General features: G+C 54.0%; 6 protein-coding genes across 6 annotated transcripts; 4 read left to right on the forward strand and 2 right to left on the reverse strand.

The window, feature by feature from the left end:
- Positions 1 to 3,443: 3,443 nt before the first annotated feature.
- On the reverse strand, positions 3,444 to 4,691 carry J7T54_004113 (uncharacterized protein; the record flags this gene model as incomplete). The annotated part of the gene is made up of 5 exons (XM_051509960.1): positions 3,444 to 3,840; positions 3,909 to 3,947; positions 4,006 to 4,011; positions 4,072 to 4,201; positions 4,259 to 4,691. 5 exons carry the CDS (start codon positions 4,689 to 4,691, stop codon positions 3,444 to 3,446), a joined length of 1,005 nt encoding a protein of 334 aa, XP_051359074.1.
- A 2,077-nt stretch (positions 4,692 to 6,768) lies between these two features.
- J7T54_004114 (uncharacterized protein) lies at positions 6,769 to 7,725 on the forward strand (the record flags this gene model as incomplete). The annotated part of the gene is made up of 1 exon (XM_051509961.1): positions 6,769 to 7,725. The coding sequence occupies one exon, from the start codon at positions 6,769 to 6,771 to the stop codon at positions 7,723 to 7,725; it is 957 nt and encodes a 318-aa protein (XP_051359075.1).
- A 1,304-nt stretch (positions 7,726 to 9,029) lies between these two features.
- On the forward strand, positions 9,030 to 10,022 carry J7T54_004115 (pectate lyase B-like protein; the record flags this gene model as incomplete). Its single annotated transcript, XM_051509962.1, has 1 exon — positions 9,030 to 10,022. One exon carries the CDS (start codon positions 9,030 to 9,032, stop codon positions 10,020 to 10,022), a length of 993 nt encoding a protein of 330 aa, XP_051359076.1.
- Positions 10,023 to 10,259: 237 nt separating this feature from the next.
- J7T54_004116 (uncharacterized protein) lies at positions 10,260 to 11,669 on the reverse strand (the record flags this gene model as incomplete). Its single annotated transcript, XM_051509963.1, has 3 exons — positions 10,260 to 10,595; positions 10,652 to 10,977; positions 11,033 to 11,669. 3 exons carry the CDS (start codon positions 11,667 to 11,669, stop codon positions 10,260 to 10,262), a joined length of 1,299 nt encoding a protein of 432 aa, XP_051359077.1.
- A 2,091-nt stretch (positions 11,670 to 13,760) lies between these two features.
- J7T54_004117 (uncharacterized protein) lies at positions 13,761 to 17,515 on the forward strand (the record flags this gene model as incomplete). The annotated part of the gene is made up of 7 exons (XM_051509964.1): positions 13,761 to 13,819; positions 13,875 to 14,733; positions 14,923 to 15,001; positions 15,787 to 16,131; positions 16,187 to 16,855; positions 16,910 to 17,114; positions 17,167 to 17,515. 7 exons carry the CDS (start codon positions 13,761 to 13,763, stop codon positions 17,513 to 17,515), a joined length of 2,565 nt encoding a protein of 854 aa, XP_051359078.1.
- A 568-nt stretch (positions 17,516 to 18,083) lies between these two features.
- On the forward strand, positions 18,084 to 19,103 carry J7T54_004118 (meiotic helicase; the record flags this gene model as incomplete). The annotated part of the gene is made up of 1 exon (XM_051509965.1): positions 18,084 to 19,103. One exon carries the CDS (start codon positions 18,084 to 18,086, stop codon positions 19,101 to 19,103), a length of 1,020 nt encoding a protein of 339 aa, XP_051359079.1.
- Positions 19,104 to 19,151: the final 48 nt, after the last annotated feature.

Raw genomic sequence — 19,151 nt, forward strand, 5'->3', positions numbered from 1 at the left:
GTTAGCCAGTTTCGTCAGGCTGAAGAGATAACGAGGCTGGGGTGGGATGCAGTTGGTCGTGCACATGCACAAGCAGGGAACAAGGCAGCGACCAACAGATGCAACCCCGTGGCTCGAACACAAAAGAGGGGGAAGAGGCAGCCTTAAATCGTTGCTCATTATCTTTCGTACTGAATCTTGACCTTGATTGCAAAGATACGCTTCAATTATGACCTGGGATCGTTGGGTACTAGGCCAGAAGGCCATATTTTATGACCCTTGCGTTCGCAGTGGCTCGACTGAGATTCGGCTTCCACCGCACGTGGAAATTCTGCGGCGATCCATGCTCGACTTCTCCTACGCAACACCGAACCAAGAAGACGGACTGCACGGGTTTCGACTTGGCCAGACCCATACTCGACCAGGGGACCAGACTGCCGACCCTGCGTTGGCAGCAGCACACGAGATTCTCAACAAAGCTAAGACTATACACCAGGGTGGTTATGCGGAGAAGAGGTGGGAAAATTTCTTTCAAAGCCAATTCTTTGAGCCGCTTGCTCATAGCACATCGGTATCAGAGGGAGATTCTAGAAGGTAAATAAAACATTACATTTTCTTTATTGGGGCTAGAGCTTACTGTGATACAGAGTTTCTCGTTGTAACTACTACTACGATTCCTTTAGAACGTACGTGAATACAGCGCGAGTTCCACTTCGACAACTGTAACTGACTTTTTGAGAAGGGAGTCAAATGAGCGGTGGGATTTATTTCGAGACGACGCCGTTGATACGCCTGGACTTCATGAATTCGAGTCGGTAAAGTGTCCGAAACCAGACTACGCCTTCTACTTGCCAATTTATCACCTGAGTGACGAGCCGAGGATTCCTATCGTCAGCGAGCCAGGAGCCCGGCAATGGAACCAGTCTACGGATGCACCGCTGGCGGAGCCCTTCTCGTGGTCAGGCCTCAAGAAATTATACTCTTGTGGCCTTCTCTCAACTCCGTTTCGAGTTTTTCAGAAACCGCCCATGGAAGCAAGTCTCAAATGCTTTCCGTGGCTCCTTGTCGAGCACAAAAAAGAGGGACTCTGGGAAGAAACTGTTGCCTGTCAGGCAGCCAACGGTGGTGCATGTGCGGTCAGGCTGAATCAAATCGCGGCGAGGTATGCTGTCGAATTACCCGAAAACGCACATGTTCCTCCCGTTTCAACTGTAACAACAATCGGACCATGTGTCAAAGTATGGGTCATATACTTTGCCAAACAATTTGAGGCGCCCTGTGGGCGGCGATACGAGAGAGACGTTACATGGAAGAAGCGAAACAGGGGCTATGTAAGTCACAGACTGATGACTTTCCAAAGACGTAGCATATTGGACACTTGACTAACACGAGTGCCCAGATCATGAGGGCCATCTGGGAAGGCAATATGACCAAGATTGAAGACGTTGTTCAGTTCCAAATGATCCTGGAAAACACACACACTTGGGCCATGCGAGTATTCAAACCCCTAATGTCTACTTATATCGACCAATGGAACCATGTCCACTGCAATGTCGGCATCGATGCTGCAAGCTCGGCCCTTAGTCGCCACAAGCAGACCATTGAGCGTTTAAAGACGGTTGTGCCCATGGTTGAAGATCTTTTGGATTATCATTCTGGAATCGATCTCGAGGATGATAAGCAGATCACGACTACACCTACGATTATAGGCTTGCTTGTTCAGCAAATCCTATCGTCCGAGCGTCAAATCCTCACTGAAGAGATGGGGCGTCTGATTTCTGAGAGTCTAAAGCCTCTGGGCTTGACTTTGGACAAAACCGCAACAGAAATAACAACCATTGAAACACGACAGCCCTTGGAAAGAGTAAGCACTAGAACCACTCTATCGACTCTTCCGAGCCCAAGCCTCAGGCACGACGTCGAAGATCCAAACGACAACGATTACGAGGAGTTCACCGGAGCTTCCCGTCTTAACAGCTCGTTGGGCGAGTCCGAAGATGCTGAGAACGACTTCAGACACAGCCCATCCTCTAACCCCCAAATGCATTCGCCAGCTCAGTCTCAGGGGAAGGCCAAGTATGAACCACCATCAGCAGAAGAAACAACCGACATTGGGAATGCCGAAGATTGCGAAACTGCAACGACATCAGGAACTTCGCATGAAGAATCAAGACCAACTACACCCAAGGCGCTCGAACACGAGAGCGCAGGGATCTTCGGGTCTCCCATGGACGGCTCTTCAACCTCCAAATCTGGCACGTTGTTCCCGGTCTCGAATGCTGAAGCATCAACTAGAAGCGCGAGATTCAGACTCTATTCATTCTCTACCGAAGTTTCAGAGTGTTCTGACAGTCCTCGACGATCACTTTCTCCTCAGCCCCCTAGCATTGATTGGAAGTCACCTATTGGGCACGTGGACTTCGAGTATCAATCTTCGCGTGCAACCTCACAGACGGCTATGCTTTCAAGGCAAAATCCAAAAAAAGGCTCCCGGCCCATTGCCAAGGGCGATGGGAATACTGAGAAGAAGCTTCTGATTGATTTGACAAACGACAGTCAGGACTCCTGATGCTCTGGTTGATCGACATTCATGAAGCCATATTTGAACATCTCTTAAGGAGTGCAGACTTCCGCCTTCGATGTTGCAGGTGGTGTTGACCTAAACGAGGATGGTCACCGTGCTGTCGATGCCCATATTTGGATTTCAGGGGCGTTTCATGATGAGAAGGGAACGGCGCAGGGACTGCTTCTGCGAATCGACAGTGGTTGGGGAGCACCTTGCGCCCTGTATCTGCAGATCTGCAATCCCAACCAGTTTTAGGAATGCCTAACGCGTGTCTTGGGCGTCAACATATCCGTGTAGTCCCAGCTCTCCGTACTGCTTGACCATTACATAGCGTTCCCCTCGCGAACTCCCATTTCTTATTCTGACCATGCCTTCACGGCCACCGGCTACCCGACACTTGCTCACTACACACTACATGTACCCGAGTGGAACTAGCAGAGTAGCACAATTGCAAGCACGGAGGACACTGTATTGACGACTGCGATCACGCAAAGTAGGTAAGATCAGGTTTGCCGCAATTGCAAGCTCGAGCGTAGGCACCGTTACTTTTCTGCTGCAGCGGATGTATCACATGCAACCATACCCAGTGGAAAATACGAGATCCCTTGCGCCAACAGCTGCTCCACCATGTCCGTGTGTCCGCGGTTCGAAGCCATGTTCCAAGGCCTTGTGTAAGTCTTTGTCATCTTCCAGGGTCTGATCAATTTTGGCTCCATTGCCCAAGACTAGCATCACATTATCGGCGAACGCGTACTACATCACTCATATACATAGCTAGTAGCATGGGACTGTACGACCCGCGGAAAGGGTGGGCGCAGAGGGTGTACGGCACATGAAAGCATACCAACTCTTGAGATCGCCGACATTCTTGCTCATCCACACCCAGCCCCCTTTTGCATTAGCAGCTGGTGCTGAAACCGCTAACCTTGCAGAACTGGCTATCAGGCCCCGACCCGTTCTTCTTGGGCTCCTTGCCGCTATTATTGCCATCGTACTTGTCACAAGTCTTGTTGCTGTCCTGGCAGCTGTTGCTGATCGTGCACGTGTCGCCGTAGTTGGTGTTGATGCCGCACAGCACGCCGCCGTCCCGCGCTAGCACGTTGTCCATGACGACGTGACGCGCACCGCCGTTGTTGCTGCAGTTGCCGCAGCTGCGGACAACCTTGCCGTATTCTTCGGCGTAAAAGTTCTTGATATCGAGAGTACCGAAGCCGTTGAACTGGAAGATCTTGTCCGATGCCTTGAAGGCGCCGCCGCCGATCACATAGGAGGTGCCACTGTTCTGTTTGATGGTGCTGCATGGCAAGGGGGGTGAGATACTGGACTTTCCGAGACGAAGAAGAAGAAAAGGACTGGAACTTACAGGGCATCTTCGCAAACATCCTGCCACCAGACGTTGATGCTGGGTACTGTTAGACTGTTGCTCTTGAAGAGGCTCTACGGTAAGGAAGCAAGCTCACAGAGTGCTAAGACATGGTCAGCATCTCAGATTCACAGACAAGATCGACCAATGTTAGACAATGTACCATTGTCCCTTGCAGTGGACACCCTCGGCCTGGTTTGGTCCGATGATGACGTTGGAGAGCGTGGCACCATCCTCCAGGATAAACATTGCGTCGTCCTCGCCAGTCTCATCTTGTTCGGCACAGACTCGAGCTACATGTAGCCACCGTCCCGTCAGTATGGACTCCCAGGCAAGAGCGACTCACATACGACTGCGATCGTAGAGCTTCATGCCGCCATCAAGGGAGACCGGAACGACAATGGCAGCATTGGTGGCAACAGCTCCCGAAGATTGTGGCAAGGTAGTAGTGACGCCCGTAGGATTGGGGTTGCTGCCAGCCGTCCTCGTCGTCGTCTTCGTCGTACGGATGGTCGTGAGCGTGGTAGTCGTAGTGGCAGGCGGGTTTCCGCCTCCAGGATAGTGGCAAGCGCACTCGGCCGTGAGGAGCTTCAGCTTGTTGCTGCAGTTGGTGGCCCACGCTGGAAGACCAGTGGTGGCAGTGACCTGGCTCTGGGTAAACGTAGCGCAGAAGGGCAACGCCTGGGCGGCGTTGGACTTGATGAAGCTGGCGCAGGGATTGGTTTTGGAGTTCAGGCAGCCCAGGGCCACTGGGAGGAGGCCGAGAAGAGTGAGCGCATGCATGATGAACACAGTCGAGATGATTCTGCAGGTTTTGGAGGCAAGCGTGAGAAGACAAGACCGTCTGATGAGTCTTGTTTCGTTCTTTGGTCTTATGGAGGAGGATCGGCGGGCTCTCTTCTATACACTGTCTTACACTGTCTTGGCTACAGCATCTACCTCGCAAATTCGAAGTAGAAGCAAGAGGCTGGCTTCGTAGATCGATGGCTTTCCACCAGTCACGGGAACAAACGCTGATTTCTGAGAGACGCAGCCGTCTTTGCCACCTGTAACAATATTCCACTACGCGTGCCATCTTAGGGGATGCATAGGTAGGCAGAACGGACTTGTATCAACGGAAGAACTCAACTGTGATCGAGCCGACGTAGAGGTGCGTAAAATGCCATAATTACGACTTGCCAGAACTTGCAGCGAGGCTTTTCCAGCCGTCATATGATAGTAGGCGAAATGCCACCAATAGCTGCTGTCTGCCGTCAAGCCATCCCCAGAGTCCAGAGTCCAGACCCCATCGCTCAGCTGCCCGCATGCAGACCTCCGTTGCATCCTTTTGCCAAGCCACATTGAGAGCTTTTGATGACAAATCATATTTGTTTGCCTTTCTCATCTCCTACCGTTCCAAACATCCCACCTTGATCTGGGCTAACCTAACCACGCTCCCCCAGCTTGTCAACCCCTTGCAGCCAGCCCATACGTACTCAAACCCAGCCTTCCATATGGTCGCCCTCTTTCTTCTCCATCCTCTCCAACATCACCCACTTCACCTTGGCCCAAGGATGAGTGGCACGACTACTCCATCGCCGTCAAGGACATGCCATCCGGCCGGGAGGAGGACGCGAATCACCTCTTTAGCTACAACTGGTCACCCGGGGGGCATGGTTTGAGTCCACCTTATTCGCGACAAGCCGAATTACCCAAGGGGCCGCGCTCGGCGATGCCCGATCTCTCGTACAGTGAGTCGAAGACTATCTTGGGAAAGTGCAGTCCCGGGCATAATGAAGTGTCTTCCATCGATTTTGAGCCAGCATTACATTACATCCATTCTTCATTCTTCCGATCTGTCGCCTTGTCCCAACGGATGATTGTTGGTGCTACCACGCACTTGGAGAGGCGAGGGCTCGAAGAGTTGAGCATTCCATTGCAATCTACGGATACGTACAGAGTACGTACATGCAGACAAGAACGGCTCGCTCAGAGCTCACCGGAGGGTGACGCGGGTTATTACCTGCCGACAGCAATTTGCCGGACCCATACTTCATGCTACCCCACACTCTAAGCTCCTTTCGCCGTAGCGCCATACCCCTGGATACGGCCGAGTCCGACGCGTGCGAGACTTCATTAATCCGGCACGCTCATGTTTCATAATGCCAGTTTCCGACCAAACATTCCCACTTCCAAATGAAAGGAGTATCAGAATGTGGACTCGCAAGGCTTGGCAAAAGAGGGACGTGCCACAATCTGTTCAACGTGTCCTGCGACACGGCCACGCCACGCCACGAGTTCGCCAAGTCTCAGGAGCTCGTTTGATGCTCGTCGCCAATGGTACGTACGTACATTGATTGACCTAGCCACCCACCATATACCAAGAACATGACCAGATGCGTCGAGGCCAAAAAAAAAAAAAGTAGGTGAAAATAATCCTGCTTTGTCCTACCTTTCTAGCTACGTACTGCGTTCCTCGCGCTCTTGATTCGAGCGCGTCTACTCATGTTCTTCGGAGAGGTCAACAGGCGATATGCGAAGCTCCAAACGGTACGAGAGCCTCCGTCATCTACGTACTTGGCATCAAAAGAGAACCTCGCGTGTCAAACGAGACGGGGCGCCATGGGTCGTTTGTGGCGCGCTTAACGACAGCGTTTCATCGCAGTGGACCAACCACGCGACACGAGCATCGCAACGACACTGCAAATTTCATCCAAAACCAAGGTAGCTATGATTATTGCATGAGTCTGGAGAAACGGGCATGCATGCGATGCGATGGGATTTTTTATATAAGGACGCGCCCTCCGCGAGCCAAAGTCCATCTGCTCAGACTGTCCATCCCAACCACCCCAAGCTCCTGATCCCTGATCCAAACGCCAACATGCTGTCACTCCGCAGCATCCTCACCCAGACCCTTCTCGCCGTGGCTGCCATTGCGCCATTCGCCCACGGCCAGTCTGTCGGGCCCGGCGTCGTCTCCGGCGACACCTTCACCCACGACCCCACGATCGTCAAGAAGCCCGATGGCTCGTACATCATGGCCTTCACGGCGGACAATGTAGGCCTCAAGACATCGACGGACCGCACAGCCTGGCACGACGTCGGTCCCGCCTTCCCCAACGGCGCCCCCTGGACGACCCACTACACAAAGGGCGACCGCAACCTCTGGGCCCCCGACATCTCGTACCACAACGGCCAGTACTACCTGTACTACTCGGCCTCGAGCTTCGGCTCGTCCGTGTCCGCCATCTTCCTCGCCACCAGCCCGACGGGCCAGCCAGGCTCGTGGACGAACCGAGGCCTCGTCATCGAGTCCAACGGCAACAGCAACTACAACTGCATCGACCCCAACCTCATCGTCGACGCGCAGGGTCGCTGGTGGATGACCTTTGGCTCCTTCTGGTCCGGCATCAAGATCGTCGCCCTCGACCCCAACACAGGCATGCGCTCCGACAACAACCTCCGCTCCATCGCCGCGCGCCCCGCCAACGGCGGCGAGCTCGAGGCCCCGTACATCCACCGCCACGGCGACTACTACTACCTCTGGCTGTCCTTTGACCGCTGCTGCAACGGCGCCGCCAGCACGTACCGCACCATGGTCGGGCGCTCGAGGAGCGTGACGGGACCCTTCGTCGACCGGAACGGGGTCGACATGATGAACGGCGGCGGCACCGAGATCCTGAGGACCCACGGCAACATCTACGGACCCGGCCACCCTGCTGTGTTCACCGACAATGATGCGGATGTGCTGGTGTACCACTACTACCAGCCGAACGGTGATGCGCAGATCGGCCTCAACCTGATGAGGTACGAGAACGGCTGGCCCGTTGTCTACTAGACCGTCACGCGTGCGAGGATGCGCAATTGTGTATATCACTAAATTACTTTTCGCTTCATACATGTAAATACAAACACAGTGTTCACCAAACGCCCATGTCGTCTGTGAAGGAACCAGAACAAGGAGGTCCTTGATGTCTCGTTGACTTGGCATCATTCCATTGACGGGAAAAAGACGCACCCCAGAATTGGCACACCCATAGAACAGGCGGCAGCATCTGGCTGCATGTACATGTATATGTAAGCAAAGACCTGCGGTCGATCCCCGTCGCCATTGTGCTGCCACGTGATGCGGTGTCCCCGACTCCCCGCTACCTACCCCAGGTTGTAGGGGACGGGGATGTCTCCTCTCTCAAGATGTCCTTGGTGCGCTCACCTTCTGGGTGCATAGAACAGCTCGGGCGCCCATACGAGGTGCATGTAGAGCTTGCTTGTTCCTCTGCTTGTCCGTCACCACGCAGTTGGCTGACAGAGTTGCAACGCTGACATTGCCAGTGGAAGATGCTTATGAGCAACAAAAACGAAGCATACACAAGAAGCCGAAAGCAAGACGGACAGCTCTTCGACCTGGATATTCCGCCAATGAATCGTTCCCATCCTACCCCTGCCCTGGAGTGAGAGAGTGACACTCTGCCCCCCGGACAGCGGCAGACGACAGTCGAACCAAGCCTCGACAGACCCCTGCGCTCCTCAACTTGTCGTGCATTGCCGTCCTGCAACCAAGATCCCATGGCCCCGTTGCCTAATCAGGTAATTCTGTCTCCCTCCGAGACGCCCAGATTCATTCTTTCTCGCAGTCCGTCACATCTTGAAAGGCGAGCCGCTCGCGATGACGATCCTATCCTCATCTATGCCCTGGAGATGAGTTATGATTCATGGAAACACCACATCCACGCGTCCATCGCGGGCAGCGTAGCAGCAGCCTCGGTGCTCATTCCCCGTACCACTGAGTCGAGTGAGTACCTGGCAGGGCAGTACCCTGTTTCGAACCGTTTTGCGATGCGCACACGAATACTCCAGCGGCTCTGAGGAGATTATCCCATTCGTGCGACTGACTTCTTCCCGTCAATGGTTGAAGTGCCATGGGGATCAGTGGCAGCAGACACGACCGACGGCGCTCTCCAACAGCTGGATCATCTCAATGACCAGATCGATCGCGTTACCAGCGTGTATATAAGTTCGCCAGTGTCACCCTTGACCTAAGACTCCATTCTCGATCCTCATCACAAGACCGACTCTTACAGCCTTCTTGGACAACTGCACATTCATACACCCCTGGACAGGCTCCATTCCCTTCCAAGCAACATGAAGTCTTTCGCCCTCGCCGCTCTCCTCGGCCTCGCCCTCGCCTCACCCACACCCACCGTCGACAAGTCCGACAAGCGCACCATCCAGAAGCGCGCCTCCATCACCGACGCCGCCAACATTGGCTTCGCCTCCTCCAACGGGGGCACGACCGGCGGCGCGGGCGGCACCACCACCACCGTCACCGACTTCGCCTCCTTCTCCGAGGCCGCGTCCGCCGACGGTCCCGCCGTCATCGTCGTCCAGGGCGACCTCACGGGGCCCGGCCGCATCCGCCCCAGCTCCGACAAGACCATTGTCGGCGCCTCGGGCGGCGCCTCCCTCACCGGCATCGGCTTCTACGTCCGTCGCGTGAGCAACGTCATTATCCGCAACCTGGCCATTGCCAAGGTCGACGCCGACGACGGCGACGCCATTGGCATCGACCGCAGCACAAACGTCTGGGTCGACCACGTCGACCTCTCCGGCGACCTCAACGTCGGCAAGGACGACTACGACGGCCTCTTTGACGTCACGCACGCCGCCGACTGGATCACCCTCTCCAACTCCCTCATCCACGACCACTGGAAGGGCTCCCTCGTCGGCCACTCCGACTCCAACGCCAACGAGGACGAGGGTCACCTCACCGTCACCTACGCCAACAACCGCTGGTCCAACATCAACTCCCGCGGGCCCTCGGTCCGCTTCGGCACCGCCCACATCTACAACAACGCCTACGAGAACATGATTGACTCGGCCATCAACACCCGCCTCGGCGCCCAGGTCCTCGTCGAGTCCACCACCTTTACCGACACCGAAGATCCCATCGTCTTCCGCTACTCGGACGAGACTGGCTACGTCGTCGTCAACGACGTCGACCTGGGCGGCGCCTCCTACGACGTGGCCGAGGGCACCCTCTCCGGCAGCGATCTGCCCTACACTTACCAGCTCGCTGGGAGCGACAACCTCGAGTCTGTCCTCGCTGGTGCCGGCGCCACCCTCACCTGGGAGTAAGTGTGTTCAAGGAGTGAAGCAAGGCAGGGCGATGGAGCTCTGGATGATGGGCCACTATAGTCAGGCTAACATGTTTCCCGTCATCCTGTGGGCTCCATTCAGGTACATAGTGTCTGCTAGCGGCAAGCGAGCAGCTGTAAATACAGTATTTCGGGTGCCATGATGTCTTCTCAATGTGATATCTTGTAGGTTCTATAGGAGGACTTCTATCATAGGTTTACGATCCGGCTCGACCCTTTACAGGGCGGTGCACCCGCCTGGCCCTCGCACCTGGTCCATCACGCCCACGGCCGCCCAGGCTTTCTTCACCTTGTCTGGCGCACCCAGCCCAAAATCCTTAGCTACCTCAATGGTCACGTCTGCGAACTGTCTGAAGGTGCAGTTCTGGGGGATCCGGCCGCTGTTCATGGTTTTCCACCAGATTTGACCGGCCTTCTCCCATGAGTACCCCCCAAAGGAGACAGCAGCAAGCTGGAATGCTTTGTTTGGGATGCCTGAGAAGACGTGAACGCCACCATTGTCATCGACCATGGTGTACCAGGACTTCATGTGTCCGACTTGTGGATCTTTTCCCTGTGGCGGGCAGCATTAGCATCGTCGGTTGCTGCTCTCCAAACTTGATCACTTACAAATCGTGCGTCATTGTATGCCGTCCCTGGTGCCTTCATACTCCTGAGTGCTACACCCTTGACGCCGGGCAGGATACAGTCCTCTCCGATCAGCCAATCTGCGTTGGCAGCTGTCTCGTTCTGAACTTTCTGCTTCACCATGATGCCAAACACATCGGATATATGCTCATTGAGAGCACCTGACATCCCCCAGTAATTCAAGGGTGCCGTATGCTCTGTGATAGCGTGTGTCAGCTCGTGCCCGATGACATCTATACACCCGGTGAAATTGTTCAGAAACTCGTCGCCATCGCCAAAGACCATCTGCATGTGCTCGGGATCCCAGACTAGAGTGGTGAGCTTGATCGACTTGAGGAAAGCATCCAGGAGGGTCTCACTTACAGGCATTTTCATAACTTTCGCCAAAGTGCACGGTGCTGATCACATCCGCGTTCTGGTCGTCGATTGATTTCCAGTTGAAGTGCTCTTTGTAGAAGTCGAGCACCGTGCCGATGTTCTTGTACGCATCGTCGACAGCCTCATCCCCGACGCTTTGCTCGCCCTCGGAGCGGACGAGCTTCCCGGGAAGTTGACTCTCATTGAAGTTGTTCTCAGCGTCGTAAACAGCACGGGATGGATGGAATTTGGGGTCATTGCTTTGGTCATCTGAGAGTGACACCTTCTCGGAGGGTTGGGCAGTGCCAACGCTCTGCAAGACCCGCGTGAGGTGATCGAGGTCACGTTTCGCTCGGGCGCGTGTGTCATCATCGACGTGAGAGGAATGGGCAAGATGTCGAAGTAGCGTATCGGGAACGATGCTCCTGCGGCGAGAACGGGACTCCTGAGTCGTCTTGCGGCCACTGGGGCGAGCGAGTCGCTCGAAACCCTCTTTGCGCTTGGAAGCGTACTTGTCGTGTGAGGCGAGGGAGGTCTTTGCAGCTTGTCTAGTTGTTTCGGAGACCTCGTCTGAATTGGCAATGGCCCGGAGAAGATGTGGAGGGACAATGTGGCAGCAGCCAGAGCGCGAGGGACAGCTCATGGTGATATTGTGGTTGGACAGATGGTCGATTAGGAATAGCTTATTGATAGAAATAGTTGTAGTGAACGAGATGCTAGGCGAAAGATGAGAGTCAGGATGTGGTGAAAGGACAGGGAGTCATCGTCATGGTCGAGATGGGCAGCGTTTCGTAAACAAGGCACTTGTAGGCGACAACAACAGGAAGGCACCGCCTACCTGCCATCGTGCACAAGCAGAAGTCGCGAGCGGCCAGCTGCTAGGCACGTTATTAGTACTTGCCTTGGTACCGTACTTGTACACATCGAATCATGTGATGTTTCTGTGCCCAATTTGAGCATATCCGGGCGGACAAGTGACTTTAGCACTTCTCTTGTGCACAGGACCACTGAGTGAATTCCACACTGCCAGATACTTGGGCTAGAGAAACCTGGACTGTACCAGTTGCCAGCCCAACACTTGTTACAATAGCTACAGGCTGCAAGAATTCAAACGCCTGATCCGGGGGCCATGCGATATGGGAGTACACCGCCCCTGCCGCGCATGTTCGCATTTGTGATCGGAAGGAGAGGTGACAGGCGAGACAAGAAAGTCGAGACTGCCCTCCACGTCACGATTTGCGCCAGCTGCCACACGCCATCTAGTCCTGGAGCAGAAGCTCTCAATAATCGAGGTGCGAGTTGCCATGGTCGTTTGAATGCAAGCTCGAAATGTTGGTGGTTGTGGATTTGTGATGGGAAGCGAATGAGCAAGAGTCCCTCCGGATCAGATAATTCGACCGCCGGAAGGCCCATAATAATAATTGCCAATGCCAGTGAGGAATCGGATCCACTGAGATCAGATAAAAACTGCTCACCTCCGACTCCGTGAAACCGCGCGAGGCACGCCTCGATGAAATCTCGCCGCATGCGCGACTATCCCCGGGGTCAAGATTCATATCCTTGTTCTCCAGTGCCCAAGCTTATGATCAGTTACACGTTACCACACACCGACAATGGCCGTCTGTCTCTGCAGCACGATCCACACGCTCGCTCGTCACCCAAATGAGACCCGTGCCCTTGAGCTCGCGGCTACCCTGAACGCTCACCTCAGCGATATACGTACACTTTTGGCAAAGTCGAAAGGCCTTTCACGCAAAATACAGTACAGAGTCACTCCAAGCAGTGATAGAACTTCCAAAGCTTTGTCACTCAATAGCTCGACTGCAACGCCTGCGGATGCTCTAGACGAGTGTTTACAAGGAGACATTGAAGGCTTTTGGATAAAAAGGGGCCAGAACAACGTGGTGCATGACTTTCAACGTCGTGTTGCATGCGTTGTCATCTTTCTGAAGTCTACACTAGAACAAGACGCATTCATACCGCCTCAAATTTCCAATCTATTGAAAGGACAATGCAGGTATACCGAATTGCGCAATGCGGGCAGGAAGTATATCAAGATTGCCAGAAAGCTTGGCAGTCTGGGGAGCATCCTGTGGCTGCCCTTGAGTATCCCCTATTCAACGTGAGTCAGAACACATGAGCGCGCGCATAATTTGGATGCTAACATTTGCTAGTTATGAGAGATACCTGCAAGTCGAAGACGTCGAGGTTCTTGGCCAACTGGAATCAGCGAGACCGCCCAACGGGCAGAAATACACAAAGTTGATCCAGGAACTCATTCTACAAGACCTTAAAGGTGACGACACTGGAAGCAAAATATCTCCTATCGCGCCACACTAACACTATTCACCCAGATATATCCTCCCCACTGTCATACTATAACATCGTCGTGGACTATCCACAAGTATTGCCTTCTTCGGATCTTCTGCTGCTGCTCCTGCACGCACTCGGTGGGACGGACATCCCACAGGTGATCTTTACAAGTCTTCAGAAACCACAAAAACGATGGAATGATGACGGGGAAATGGAGAATACCAGTGCACTCGACTTTGGTCTCCCGGCAGAACTTCTGAGCCTAGCATCAGATGACGAGAGCCTATCGTGCGCGCTGTTACAACCCGACGTAGAACAAAAGACCACTGAAGAGGGCGTTTTGTTGTTCTCAATATCTCCCGAGACCAAGTGCAGACTCGGCAATGCACTTGCTCCCACTACAGTCGAGCATATCGGCAAGATGGCCCAGAAATTGTTGTGCTACGTTTGCCCACCTTGTCTCGAAGGCAACCTGGAATGGTACGAGTTGCCTTGTCTACCCTAGAACGTGAGTAGCAATACTGAAGTGGCATAGGTCTGTCCCTCTGAAAGACTTGATGTGGCCCGTGGTAGAGAGGGCTATCACCACCCGCAAGATCGCAGTCCCTCTCCGCAGCCAGGCTGCCGAAGCCGTCCTCTACTTTGCCGAGCGGGACTCTGTCCCGATCCGTCAGTCGTCTGTTGCCCTGGCCAAATCATTGCTGCGAAAATCAATGTCGTACCATCTGCACGCGTCCGTGATCCTGTTCCAAAGCACACTGCTCCGTATCGACGGCGAATTCGTCAAGTCGGAAAGCATCATTCGTGACTTCAACAGGATAGGGCCCAGACCAGCCACGAGGCGCGATCATGGTCTTCTTGGACGTCTCCATGTATCACTCGTCGAAACCAAGATCAAATTCTACGACAAGGACGTTGCGGCGTGGATATACAAGTGGGAAGCCCAACAACCACCGTCCAGCCTTGACACAGAAGTGACATTCCGGCTGCAGAGTACAGCAGCGCGATATTTTCAGTCCATTGGAGACTTCTCAGCAGCTCGCGAGTCCTTGAGCCAGTTCTTGTCACTGGGCAGCGCGAAGCCACTGCGGTCAAACACGCGGCGACTGCTTGTGGGGAGGTTGGCTGACGTGCACTGTGAGATGAAGGAGTACGACAAGGCGCTCGATCTCTTGCAGGACGAGATTGACCAGACTGCTCCACCGGACCGGTCCCGACGCTGGTTTGCGAGATTGCTTCTCGCCGGCGTCGAGGCCAACATCGGACTGGGTTGGATAGTGCACGCACAATCCATGCTGGATGAGCTCGCAAGCACCGAACCCAAGGACCTCGACGACATCCACGACCAGCAGCTTCATATACGTCGGCTCGTAGCTTCTGGCCGGATAACCCATGTGAGTGGCACGCCTGAAGAGGCTGTTGCGTGCTGGCAGGCTCTTCTCCGGAAGGTTGTCGATATGCACACTCTCACTAGTTTCCCGACAGCCGTGATACATCTGTCACTAGCTCACGCACACCTTTTGACGGGAGACACACACAGTGGACGACGAGCATGGGGCATGGGGTTGGAGATTCTCAAACAGGTTGTCTGTGAGTTCTGGCTACCAACCGTGACCACACTGTGGCTTCAGTGGATTGCTGCAGACGTCTACCGATTGCAAGGTTGGTCGTTGCAAATGATGCAGCCGGGAGGCAAACCTGATATCTTATGGCCTGTGGCTGATGCAGAGCCCCAGATGGGGACGCATACGACGCCCGAGTTTGACAAATGAGTCTGAATTAACTCTAGATAAGCCAGCAATGCATACTAGAACAAGAAGCTCTGAAGGGGTCAATAAGTTGGCCTGTGTCCCTCACATTTAGCTCAATCAGCTCATGTGAAGAAGTTCCCAAGCCACGAGTGCCGCCGCAGCTACGTACGTATGCGTGCGTGGAGCCGTGAACCCTGCGCCGCCTGACAGCTGCCGCAATTGACAGGGTTGTTGCATCTACCCGAATTTTCACTGTGAAAAATTTCGGCGTGAGACTTTTTCGGGACGCCTCGTCCCCCTTTTGGCCCATTTCTGCTCATGCTAGCCGCACCGAGCTCTTCGCCAAGGCAGGAAACAGCCCATATCGCCGGAAAAAAGAAACTCGCCCGTCATCGGAAAGACGTCTCGGCTCCCCTCGAGCGTCTTGACTGGCCAATTCGTCTCGGCTGCCACGCCATGTCGAATGTTGTGTCCATCTAATCGATCTGATCAGACCCACCTCCCTCGAGATGGGCCTCCGAATCTTATCAATCTGTCGGGACTGCGATGCCGGGTCGCTGGAAAAAGAGTAAAATAAATAAAGATAGGCGGTTTCCCGGGTAAGAATCCAAGAACCTCATGTTCTCTACTCTCTCTCCTACATCTCCCTCCTCCTGTCTAACTCGCCTTGCTACTCTAGAATGGCTCACGATCCAGTGTTCATGCCGGCGGAGGCCGAGGCAAACAAAAAGACGCATGTCGAGAATGGCCACAAAAATACTGCCGTGGCTGAAGTCGACTCATCCAACTCGGACACGAGCAGTCAGCGTGCGACGAAGCCTGTCCCTCTGTCGTGGAAACTCGTGTCAGTTGTGCTCGTCACCTTCATCGGGTTCGGCTCAAAATGGAGCTCCGGTATCACTGGTGCCATGAAAAGCACCATGAAGAAGGAGTTGAACATCGACAACACTCAGTTCTCGATCCTCGAGGCGAGCGAGGACTTTATGGTCACGGCGCTGATGATGCTGAGTGGCGTCGTCACCGATAGAATCGGCGGAGCAGGTCAGTCTTGAAGTTATCTCGTTGGCCGAAACGTGGTGGACTGACATGATCCCAGGTGCCATGTTGTATGGCAATGCCATCTACTCAGTCGGCTCCATCCTCGTCGCTGCCGCTGCCCAGACACGCAACTACAAATTCATGATTGGTGGGCGTGTCATCAGCGCTTTAGGCGACATTGCAACGCAGGTTGCCCAGTACAAGGTCTTCTCGTCCTGGTTTGCCCCCAACAACGGCTTCGCCTCCACGCTGGGGTTCGAGCTCGGCATCGGGAAGATTGGCGCATTTGCCGGCAAGGCGTCCGCCAACATTATTGCCGAGCGAACTGGTGACTTCGCCTGGGTTTTCTGGGTCGCCGTGTTCATGAACCTCTTCACCAAAGTCATGACGGGGGTGTTCTACTGGTTTACAAGGCTTGCCAACCGCAAGTACCACGGCATCAATGACCCTGCGACGGGCGAGAAGCTCCAGGAGAAGAGCAAGACGCTTCACTTCAAAAAGGTCTTGCAACTTCCCTGGTCATTCTGGACCGTCCTGGCCTTTTCTCTGTTCCAGACGAGCACGGCTGTCGTCTTTCTGCAGAACGCAACCGAGCTCGCCGAGCAAAGATTTAGCACCAACTCCATCACCGCAGGATGGTACAGCGCCGTCACCCAGTACGCTGGCTTCTTCGTGGTTCCTCTGTTGGGGGTGTTCCTTGACCTTTTCGGCCAGCGTATCTCAGCTTGTAAGTTCACTCGTGGTCAGCATTCTCATCTTTCGACTTGCTCACATTCTGTAGTGTTCATTTGCGGCGTCGGCATTTTTGCATCCATGCTTTTGGTCTGCTTCAGCGGCAACGTGAAAGGCACAGCTGCCTCCTTCGGCATCTTTGCCATTTCGCACTGCTTTGGACCTACGACCATCATAGACAGCATCCGTACCTCCATGTGGGACAACACGGTATTTGGTTCGGCCTATGCCGCCAAGATCACCATGAACAACGCGTGAGTGAAGCGAACCAGAGAGGCGTGATCTCGACTGACATAGGTACCTTAGCATGAACATCATCGTTCGGGTGGTCACAGGTAGAATCCAGGATGCCGACAACAACTCGTATAACAAGGTGACCATTGTCTACGTCATTCTCGCGGGGTGCTCTGTAGTTGTGTCGCTGGGCCTTACCCTGATCTCTTGGAAGTCGGTTGACTTGCGGCATTTGCAATGGAGTCGCTCGAAGCGCATTGCCCGTGGTGTGGAACTCAATGAGCGCAGAGATCTCTTCTTCGGGCTCAACAAGGCCACGAATATGAGGACATCGCTGATTTGCTTCGGTGCCCTGATCGCACTGGTTCTTTGTGGTTGGTGCGCTTACTTCTGGGGTGTCGCAACGGGAAATAGCAGCTAGATGTTTTTTATGGAATGGACGAACAGAGCCTGTAAGATATGCAACTGTCATGAACAATATTCGCGAATACAAGGACACTGGCATGAACATGTACTTGCACCCGTTGTCTGGACTTGGAAGTATAGTTGCGCGCGAATATGGTCACTAGGTGTCTCGTTCCTTTCCAGAGAGAGCTTAAAAATATAGAAGGAACAGCTGCTGCCCAACAATGTGAAAAAACTCAGAGAGAACAGGGATCTGCTGACTTTGATCAGCCTGCCCGATGCCACGAGTCTGGCGCAGCTTCAAGATGGCTATTGTCAACTTATTTTGCAAAGACCAGTTCAAGTACGAGGATGGTTCAGAAAATAGGTACGATGATCTTGAAAAGTGCAAGACGTGGATTTGACCGCGTACCTGCCATCGAAGGTCGCAAAGGCAAGGACGGAAAGAGCATCTGAGCACCAAACTGGCAGGACACAACGACACTATAAGGTACCTTACTGCATCTACCAACCATGTCTTCACGGGGTCATTGCAGCCGTTACGTTCAAGCCGTGATCACTGAGCTTTGAATCCGTTCGATACCATGCCCGATCTCTTCTCGTCGACTATGCTGCCACCACCTCGACCAACGCCCAAACTCCAGCAAAAGCCCGCAGCGCCAGACCCTGCGACTCTCCAGCTGCGCTACAAGCTCTCCACCCCGACCTTCTCCATTCTCTCCGCCATCCCTGCGTCACCAGATCGCCGGGCCATCCTTCAGACAGCCTCCCAAGCCACTGAGTTTGGGTCCTTCCCCATCCACGCCGGCGAAAAGGCCTTCTTCAGAACAATCAACGAGACCAAGCCCATACCCTACCTCATCCGCGAAGCCGTCTCACAGCCATGGCACAAGGTGTTTCTCCTGGTACAAATCGATCTCATGAACGATGGCTGGCCCAGCAAGCTCAGCGCTGCGGCCAGGAAGGAACTCTACAGAGAGAGAGGCCGGATCTACAACATCCTCGAAAAGTGCTTGCGTTGCGTCGTCGACATTCTTGGCCAGAGAATGGATGGTCATGGTGTGAGCACGGGACTGGACGTTCTACGGAGCATCAAGGCAGGAGTTTGGGAGGGCAACGGTCAGGACTTGCTCCAGGTCGAGGGAATCGGCCCTGCTCGTGCTGCGAAACTGACCAAGGCAGGTATACGGAACATCCTTCAATTGTCAGGGATGGAATTTTTCCATATTGAGAGGCTATTGAGCCGTAATCCACCCTTCGGCCAGCAGATACTCCGCGCTGTGGCTTGCTTCCCGCTGTTGAATCTCAAGCTAGACGTTGTGCCAAGAGGGCGAGAGGGCGATAACAATTGGATAGTGAGGATTTTGATCTCATACGACAATGAGAAAATGCCTCAGTGGAAAAAGGCACGACCGTGGACGACGCTCGTCATCGAGGGTGAGGACGGACGCCTGATCTGGTTCTGGAGAGGAAGCACCAAGAAGTTGGGCGGCGGTAAAGAGATGGTCGTCTCTCTGAACGCGAAGAAAGACGAGCAGCTCAAAGTGATTTTCGCATGCGAGGAAGTTGTGGGTACAATGATCAAAGAAACATTCCGTATCTGATTAATGGTGAAATGTGGGCGTCATTAGACATTGTACAAAGCCATGTGC

Source organism: Emericellopsis cladophorae, assembly GCF_022114955.1.
Source record: "Emericellopsis cladophorae strain MUM 19.33 chromosome Unknown NODE_77_length_80625_cov_113_593559, whole genome shotgun sequence".
In the NCBI taxonomy this organism is placed as follows: Eukaryota; Fungi; Ascomycota; class Sordariomycetes; order Hypocreales; family Bionectriaceae; genus Emericellopsis; species Emericellopsis cladophorae.